The sequence below is a fragment of the Athene cunicularia genome (genome assembly GCF_003259725.1).
Source record: "Athene cunicularia isolate RWA chromosome 7 unlocalized genomic scaffold, athCun1 chr7_part1, whole genome shotgun sequence".
Taxonomy (NCBI): Eukaryota; Metazoa; Chordata; class Aves; order Strigiformes; family Strigidae; genus Athene; species Athene cunicularia.
In genome coordinates this window covers 37,019,108-37,029,150 of record NW_020799107.1, presented here as the reverse complement: position 1 = coordinate 37,029,150, position 10,043 = coordinate 37,019,108, and the positions used below count along the sequence as shown (strand labels likewise).

Here is a 10,043-nt window from a genome sequence, read left to right as displayed (position 1 = left end):
CCTTCCCCCCCCCCCCCCTCCACGGCATCAGTTCCCGCGACGCCCCAGCCACGGCTGCGTGCCATCAGCAGAGTTGTAAGAACCACGCTAACAAAATGATTAAGCCACAAAATTATTAAAAATATAAATAAGCATCTGTCATCTCTACCGAAGCAAGAACATCTGGAGGCAGAACTCGATGCAGTTCCACCCTCTGTGCGCAGGGGATCCGCGGACGCAGCTCCGCTCTGTCTGATGCAGGGTGCCGGGTATCTACTAACGCTGAAGGGTAGCAGCCAGGGATCGAGTCCAGACCCAGTCTCAGTCTCTGGTGGTCTCAGTTTTTGGTACCTCCGTCTCGCAGCTCCGCAGGTGTCAGCCCCAGCCACTCCTCTTCCCACCGCAGGGGAGATCTCAACCTGGTCTGAGTTACCCGCGTGTGTCACTCCTCCTTCTCAACATCATTCCCACGTCACTTGCCATTGCCTCATTTAATTTCTATTTCTGAGTGCAGTCTCTGCTCAGTTTTGCTGCCTTTCCAAACACCAAACCCATTCTTTTTCCTGGCACAAACCATAAAGCTTTCACTCTGGTGACTTTGCTGCTCAGCGTGGCTCTTCACCGACTCCCATTCGACCCCGGAGAGCAGCAAATATCCCCACCACGTTGCCAGGAAAACCAGCACCAACGCATCCAGCTCAGGAGACGCCTGCCAGGATGGTTCCCAGTGCCAGTTTGTGTCATAAGGCGTTTTATGTGGGGTCACTTCTCCGCAGTGGTGTGCGACACACAGAAAACACCCTCCAAGCCAACCTCCTTGATGTAGGCTTCGTGGAGGTTTCCCTGGAACCATTTTTGAGCATATTTGTGTTGGTAACAGCAGGCGTTTTGACACTTAAAGAGGCTCAGATGAGGTTCTCTGGAACAGTCACAGGTTTCGAAGGGGCACACCGAGAGCTGCCACATCACAGAAACCCCCCGCCGTGACTCTGCTCTGACAGCTGGGGCTTGGAGAGGGCTTCAGCCCCGCTGGCCTCAGCAAGGAGGAGAGGGAGAAGGAGATGGAGGAGGAGGAGAAGGAGGAGGAGGAGATCCTGGCCGAGACAGCAGGTCTGCGCCGACTTCAAGCACCCAGGGTCATGTTGCGCAGCAGCCACTGCTGGGAACGGCCGTCACCGCACTCCCTCATGGTGGGAACCATCTTGTCCTCCTCCGACGGCTCATCCAGGCACTGGTTGCTGTTGACGTGCCTCAGGGTGAGCTTCTGCAACAGAGAAGGGTGAGAGCTGCAGCAAGATAATTACTGCTGAAACCCAGTAAGTGCATTTTCCGTCTGATTTCAGTCTTATTCTAGTCACTACACAAGCCACGAGGCAGATCCTCATCGCTGGCTGCCAGGCGCGTGGCTCAGGGAGCCGCTGCCCACCTTCTCACACGTGGCCAGGCAACCCGCCTCCGCCGAGCCCAGCAACAAATAAATGAGACAGAAAAGTACAAAACAAGTGCTAGGAAATACTGTTTCAAAGCAACAGTATTTTGGATTAGTCTTCAACAACCGGACCACGACTGCATTGCAGATCATTGCATCGTTAATTCTGAAATAATTGCTAATGGAAACACATTTTCTAAGTGCTACATGAACATGGCCTCAAGTTGCACCATAGATAACAAATAAATAAATAAATAACAGCCTCCAGCTGCCCAGGGCAGGGTCAGGCTGGCTCTGAGGAAGGATTTCTGTGCAGAAGGGGCTGTTGGGCGTTGGAATGGGCTGCCCAGGGCAGGGGGGAGTCCCCGGGATCCCTGGAGGGGTTGAAGAGTCGGGCTGAGCCAGCGCTGAGGGATCTGGGGGAGTTGGGAACGGTCAGGGGGAGGGTCATGGTGGGACTGGAGGAGCTTCAGGGGCTTTTCCAACCTGGATGATTCTATAACAGCAATATGCAGATGAAAACTTTTCTGTTTCCAATAATTTTTTTTCTTCTTTGGGGAACCTGTCCCTTTCCATTCCCACCTGACACTGTATTTCTGAGGAATGGGAGATTCAGAAGGGAAACAGAACTTATTTTGAAGAAATAGGTAATTTTCTTTTCAAAAACACTGGGAGAAGATGTTCATGAAGAGCTGGAGCCATGACGTTGTTTACTTAGATAAAACAAGACAGGTTTTATCACAGCTGAGCAGCCCGTGTTCTCTCCATCACCCCCTGGGGTTAATGTGGGGGTTTTACACACAAGATCACAGCAATTAAGCACACACCTGAAGTGCCTTTGCTATGATCAACTTACTGTCTCCTAACAGGTCTTTCCGTTCCTGAATAAAAACATTAAAACCGTGTTACACGCACACGGCACCCGTGTCCATCGATGGCCTTGCAAGCTCGAGATCAGCACTACAGCTCTGAAGGAAATACCTGTGTCTGCTACCTCACCTGCTTCACAAAATCAGGATTACGGCCTTTGTTTAGTTCGTCCCTCGGTGTTTTAAAGACTGGTTCCTCTCCCTCCAGGGACATCAGGCCAGGTAACGTGGTCAAACAAGGTCTGAGCTGTTGCACAGCAGCTGCACAGGGATTACAACCCTGCCCCGCCAAGAACAACCGAGGGAACATGCGATTTCAGGGCTGGAATCTGGCTTGCAGACCCTCCGCCGGAGCAGAGACCAATTCTACAGCCAACACCATGCAAAGGAACAAACAGGGGAGCGAGGATGGGCAGGAAAAATTCTGCAGCGTCCTGGAGGAGGGTGAAAGGATGCACCGACCCCACGACAGCAGAGCCCGACCTGAAGCCCTGGAGCAGCAGCACTGCAGAGATTTCCTTCAAGACCGCGGCTCCCAGAGTGGAGGAGGCCGCTCACCCTCGCACGGCCCCGCGAGCCCGAACGCCACTGTAACGTGACACAGGCAGCACTGCTGGGACCAAAACCACGCGCGCAAGGGGACCCTTTAGCAACCGGCGTCTCTGACGCGGTCTCCCCGCTAATAAACCCCGTTTGTGTTTCTTCATATAAAAAAATTAAAGGAAATCAAGACTATTTTCTGGCGTTTCAATTAAACCGCTGGGAAATGCCAACGCTCTGCCAACGGCCGACGGGCTTTTGTTACCCACACACGTACCTGCTCTGCTGCGCTGTGTAATTTTCCACTCGGTTCGTAGCGGACTGCCATGTCACATATTAACGCTCCTAATTTGTATTATGAATATTCTTTCAATAGCTTGTCCCCAGAGCTTCGCTCCTCAGTTTAAAACAAACTGTTACGCAATTCTCAAAGAAGAAGCCTGCAGATATTATAACAAATCACCGAGGGGCCATTTGATATGCATTCAGTGATGAATATAAGGCATTTCTTCCTCTAATTACAAGAGGAAAGAATTAGTAGTGCTAACAGAAGTAGCTTGTTTACTAAATAGCACTGCTCAAAGCATCACTGATTCTTCACTTATATTGTTTTAAGTGCAATTAAGCTGCTATCATTTTCTACTATCACCAGAAATGCAAACAAGTCTAAAAATGCTGCTGTTGCCTTCATCAGCTGTTCCCTTTTATTCAGTGTATAATTTCATGCTAGATTACCATATCATTGGGATTTTCAACCGTCTCATAAATTTTTTCTTTCTGTGTTCTATCATTATTTATGCTATTACAAAAAAGGTCTCGTTTGCTTGGAAAACAATTAATTACCAGGCAATACGATGCTCACACAAGCCAGCCTAAACTTTGTGTTTTACTCAAACGTGAGAGCACACGCCCGGGTGCAGCGCTGGCTGCGCCGACACGCAGATGCACGGGAGCGAGCTCGGCAGCTTCCCGCTTATCAAATGAATGCAACAAACAGCTCTGATGAGCGGGGACTCTGAATCCATCCTGGCAAAAGGAGGGAGCACAGGCCCTTTACTGGGACGGGAAGGTGACACTGTTTGAGTGGGGAGTAGATAAGAAATGAGAGCGACCCCGGCTCGTACCCCCGCCCGCGCGCCGCCCCATCACTATCCGTGACATCACCCAGCAAATCTCTCTGGGAAAGAAGAGCAGGAGTTGCCTCAATATTTTGATTCCTTGGGACTTTTCAAAATGAACATTTCCAAAAAATATTACGCAATTGGTATCATGTCTCTGTCTTGGAGTAGGGACCAAATCTTCAGCTATCGCAAACAGTAACAATCACGTTGACATCAACAGATCAGGGAGGTAGCTCAAAACAGTTGAATTAATCTAAAATTAGTAATAATTAATAATCACTAAGACTAAACATATATGACATTATATATCTATACAATCATCTAAGAAAAAGGAAAGGAATTCAGCTGAGTTCAACAGGAAGAGAAGGGAGAAGCATTCTTCTGAGAAAAACTTAAATCATTACATGCTGTAATTGCTTTTTAATACCAACCTCCAACCGTTTGTTAAAGGAAATAGTCAGTGGGGCTGTAAAAAATCTTTCTAAAGACTTCGAGCCTCGTGTAGTTCCTTAGCATCCACGTTTGCAAGGGGCTGCCACTGCAAGCCTCCACCGTGGGACCGTGGGTGCCATCCTCTATCCTGCTTAGTGTCAGGCACGACTGGGTGATTATATGAAGAAATGTGTGGGTCTGCACGACAGAAAAACGGTAAAAGTGAACAAAACCAGCAAAGACAAAGGAAAAAGCAACAGCCACCTTGATTCAGCATCCACAGCAGTGAAGCAGGCAAAGCAAAGAGCACTCTGACAGGGATCACTAACGGGGAATTGTGCCGGTGCCAACCTGCAGGCAATGGCGCTGGCTTAGGCACACGTAACACGCACGTGCATGGGGGTAGTCAGGAACTGAGCTTCACTTTCACAAAACACGTTCCCACTGCTCCGCTCCGAGGGACCCAAGCACTTCACATCTTGCAATTCAGACCCCAACGTGCCTCGGAATCCCCCCGCACGCACACGTTGCCCTGTTGCAATCAGGATTTCCCACTGCGCAGATATGATGTTTTTACTGCAGTAACATCCTGTACTAAACGTCCCGAAGCTTACTTGAGCATCACTAAATTAAAAATACAATAAATTAAACATTTGCATGTAAGGAGATAATAGTTTTTTTTCCCACTATGACTTCAGCTCTTCCTTTACCATACTGATACCAGGTAGACTGAGATGGAGGGGAGGATTTTTTTTCCCCTAAACACAGGCAGCCAGCAGCAGGTATCCCATCACTGTGGGTGCCCCGGGCTGGTGCTGCCTGGGCAGGCTGGGGATGCTCCTCCTGCATCTGTGGTTCTGGTTTGGGGAGGGAAAAAGTTATATACATATAAAGAGGCCACTAAAAATATCAAGAATAAATGTCCTTATAATGTCACTTTGAGTAACCAGCACAAACATCAATGGTTGTTTTGGCTTCATTATGTATTATTGCTTCATGTTCACTTCTGTCTACCATTCTTCTAAGGGAAAACAGACCTACATAGATTAATTACTTCCAAATGTAATGATCAGCCTATATTGCATGTTTATATTACATGTCTAAATTTAGTAGATCCTTCACATGGGTATAAATAGTACTAAGTTTTATTTTGGTAATCTCACCAGACTCTTTTCTCGGGTATGTCAGACAGAAAGTTTAACTTACATATATCAGCAAGGCCACAAAATCTTTAAAAAATCCCTAGTAACGGAAGCAAGAGATCATTTGCCCCCTTTGCTCATTTTATTAAACGTTACTTTATAAGAAGGCAATAAAAAAAACCTGCCGTGTTTTCCCTACTTGTTTTCAGAGAACTAAGTCCTTTCAAATACACAGTAGTAAAAGACTGCAGTTTCTAGGAATATTCAAATTACTGGCCATAATCTCTTATGGTGGAAGTTAGCAGTAAGACTGCAATTTATAGAAATATTCCAATTATTGGCCATGATCTCTTATGGCAGAGGTTAGTTTGCCTCCACCAAGCCCCGCTGGTCCCATGACTTTCAGAAGAGGAATGGTCACCAAGTCTGTAACTGTCTGAGGGATGCAGAGCAGCAGCCGTGGCGCTGCTGATCGATGTATGCTGACATGGTTAGTGAACAGAGAAGGAGAGGACTGCTGCAGCAGGCACAAGAAACAAGCCCGTTGTTCAGATACGTCGTACCCGTGGGCTCAGGGGTTTCTCTGCCATCCATCCCAACGCTGTAGGCTGGGAGCACGTCCCCTCCCTGCTCTGCTCCTCCCCAGCGAGGCAGGGCAGGGCGCTCCGAGCGGGCAGGGACCCCAGCAGCACCCGGCTCAGGGGCTGGGGGCTGCTCACACCTCCAGCACCCACCAACGCCCGCATCCCCCTCCCGTCACATCACTTCTCTGACGTGAGCACCCGCAGGTGTCAGTGCATTCCGCATAAAACACCCGACACCGTGCAGTGACACCTGTCTGCCCATCCCCGATGGCAGTGACACCTGGACACCAGAGTGAAAAGAGGAGGCTGATCTTACTCTTAATAGTCAAAGGACATAACTAAATACTACAGAAAGCAGGCTGATTTTGCTGTTAATAATCAAAGGATATAAACAAATACTCCAGAAAATAGGCCAATTGGGCTGTTAATATTCAAAGGATATAACTACTATGGATAATGGGCTGATTTTACTGTTAATAATCAAAGGATATAACTAAGTACTACAGAAAATAAGCAGTAGGAAAAATACCGAAGAGTACACTTACTTATTACTACATAGTTAAGCGAGGTAATGCCCCTGATCATCACTACCCGACGGGGAGAACAGTGATTAAGACAGATCCCTCCCCACGTGCACCCACTACTGACACGCAGCCCCGCAGTGGCTGGGCAGCCCCGGGTGCAGCGAGGGTTTGCAGAGCCTCTCCCAGCAAGCGGGAAGCCCCACGCGGTGCGTCCGCCCGTAGCTGAGGCATCCCGAGTCGCTGCAAGCGGGTCCAGCCTTATGGACCAAAAATCATCAAGCCAGAATTGCTGGCACCTTCGTTTTGAGCGGAAAGATCTGGTGTCACCCTCCCGCTGGATTCCACCCAAGGCCTGGCCAGGGCTCGGGGGGGAGAACCAAGGGAGTTTCCAACAAGGCCAAACACTTGGGTTCTCAGCCCAAGGCTAAATGAGGGACGTTGGGTACTCACAGCATTTCATCCTCACTACTGATTATATTCTAAGCTACACTTTTCACTAGCGAGCTTACATATTTCATTAACGAACAGATTGTAATAATTAACACTAATGGTAATACAGATTTTACTAATTAACAGATACTAATAACAGAAAACGTTTAGTTGCGAGGTTCATCTAGAGGTCAGCTTTGTTTCGAGGCCCATTATTCAGCCCTAGCACTACATACACCACCTGAGTAAGGCTTGGCGCGTTGGAGGAGTGTCTACGGGAGGGCACTACGTCACGTCGCTCTTACACAGCACTGCCGGAGGGGCGAGCAGAGAAGCGCTACTCTAGGGGCTGCAGTTGCTGCGGAACTTACCTCAAAGCTATATTCCCATTTCCCAGCATACTGATGGAAGGGGGGGGAAAAAAAAAAAAAAGTAAATTGGAGTCAAACAGTGACTCAAGAAATATTTCTGTGAAGGCTCTCCAAACTCAACAGCTTTGCACCAACACCACGTCTAGTGACAAATAACAGGAATTACACAAGACCGAATCCTGATGCCATTATTCACCCATGACAAAATGAAACTATTTTCTGTCAGACGTGACATATTTACAGCAATATTTTTTTTTACCTGAGTTCACTTGTGTGCTACATGCCATCAGATTTCATCCCACCGTACATGCTGAAATTTGCCCGGGAGCCACCGGCAACCTGAGCACAGACCCAGACACGCTCCGCCCGGCTCCCAACCTCCACCTGAGGGGTCTGTTTGGCCCCCGAACACCAGCCGTGTCACTCCCACACGAGTATCTCCACCAAGGCCGGGGGAAACCAAACAAACAACTATTGAGCAAGATTGGAAAACCCGGGTTCATTAGACAAGACTGAACGCTGAGGGAGCAACTCTGGCTCCGGCCCATCGTAACTCACAGATCTTTTTCTGCTGATCCGCCGCCTCATTTCCCACCCCCATTCCGAAGCAAATAGCATTTATGCATTATAAATACGTTATAAAACACATGCTGATAGGAAGCCTTTCAAAGCTGGGAAATTCTAACGTGGCACGTCCCATCGATAGAGCTGATTTATAGAGCTGCCCTTGCAAGGTAATGGGCAGCTTGAGAAAGGGCCAGGAATCTTAATGTGCTGTTCAAGAAGTAGGAAAGAAAAGCATTAAAATTCAATAATGGAAGGCAATGGATTTAAGAAAAAAATATTCCTGCCAAGATGTAAAAACATTCAGGAAAAAAAAAGTGTTTTAAAATGCTGTAAACTACTATTGCCTGAAGTGTTAAAAGCCATTTTGCATTAGAGACGGAGACTGCTGCCCAGAGCCCGTACCCTTCCTGGAAACAGCTCCTCCGGGGGATCTGCAGCCCGCAGCTCACGGCTGTTGTTGCTCCTGCTGACAGCAGGTTTCTTTATTTAGTGTTCCCTTAAATCCAGGCAATACCATTAACATTTTGTGCATCGAAGGGCTTCTTTTTGGGCTATATAAATATTAGTATCCATACCGGGCTCTCTCTTTTTTACTCCTACAGGTAATAGCTAATAATTTATCCTATCGGTTAAGAAAAAAAGATGCAGCTCAGTGAAAACTGCCTTGCAGGAAACAGCAACGGAATAAAAGATTTAAGCAACCCCATGCGACCCGTGGGGCCAGAGCTGGCAGCCCCAGAGCCGCAGCCTGCGCCCGCCGAGCTTTAGTCAGAGTGAAAAACAGAACGATGGAAAAATCTATGTGAACAACAACAAAAAACCCACTTCTTGATTGCAAACGATTTTGTTTCAACACGGACTTCCATTTTATGAGGATATTAAAAGAGAAGGCTTTATTTGATTCTTTTAATTCGGGGCTTTTCCAAAAAAAAAAAAAAAAATCGACTTGTTTTTTAAGCTCGATGTAAAATATTTTCCCTGTTGCAAATTAAATAAACAAGCAAGCAACAGGTTATTCACACAAAGCAACCGGAATAGCTGTCCTTCTCACAGCAACCCTCTCCATCAGTGAATTAGGATTTTATAGCTGGGCCTGTCACTCAGACTGGGCACTGCCGGGGTGCCACCACGTGCAAGTCACCCAAGACCTTACCCCGTGATTCAACGGGGACTGAAGGAGCCCTGAGAAGTGTTTCTGTGTTTCTGTTCTCCTATCACTATGCAGAAAAGGCACAAAACTAATTTTTAACAGGTTTTTTTTTGGAGAAAGATGCCACAATGGTTTAGCTCCCTGCCCGTTCACCTGGCTGTGGGACGTGACTAATCCCTGCAAACACCAACTTCGGTGTTTGCTTTCTTCAAGGGGAGAGCAATCATTTGGGAACTACGGCATTCCCTTCCATAAGGCGTGATTCACCCACCTTTTTTAATTTTTAAAACTATGTCCTTTTCCCCAGTGACGTTCTTCAGTGACACAACCTGTGGCAATCTGCTAACCACAACTGCTTTTGCCTAACAAAAAAACATTTAAACTCAGTTCTGTGGTGCTTGATTTTTTTTTTTTTTTTGTGTACAAACCCTGGCAAGTACTGTGTTATTTATATGACCTATAAAGGCACCAACATCATTGTAACTCTAAAAGACATAATGCAAAATACTCTGTTCCCACTCAGGAATTTTGCTGATACGAAGCAACTGGATTTATCTCAGTTACCAGCTGCTTTACCTCAGTTACCAGCCGATAATCCAACAGCTTCAACTGCAATTTTAAACCAGGCAATTCACATGGGCAGACTTTTTAAAGATATCAGACACTCTGGAAAACCGTACTACACACCCACCTGTAGTCGGACTGACTCACCCCCAAGACCTGATCCTCTGAACAAGAACACAAATCCTGATAATAAAAAACACGTTTCCAGGGGCCCGGGAATTCTGGCTGTTGCTGGAACCACCAGTGCCAAAAGCAGGTCAAGTTCAACACAGAAGTGTAACAGCATAACCCCTCTTGCTGTGCCCATACCTCCCCCATGGTTGGTTGTTTGTTTGTTTGTTT

General features: G+C 47.3%; 1 protein-coding gene across 1 annotated transcript in view; it reads right to left on the bottom strand.

Moving 5' to 3' along the window:
* Nucleotides 1-13: 13 nt before the first annotated feature.
* The window catches only part of GALNT13 (polypeptide N-acetylgalactosaminyltransferase 13), a 78,639-nt gene continuing 68,609 nt past the window's right edge, over nt 14-10,043 (bottom strand). The window contains exons 8-9 of the mRNA XM_026852538.1: nt 7,421-7,450; nt 14-1,243 (exon numbers count right to left, since the gene is read on the bottom strand). Coding sequence (XP_026708339.1) covers nt 1,103-1,243; nt 7,421-7,450 — 171 coding nt within the window. The 3' untranslated portion in view covers nt 14-1,102. The remainder of the gene's footprint in view (nt 1,244-7,420; nt 7,451-10,043) is intronic.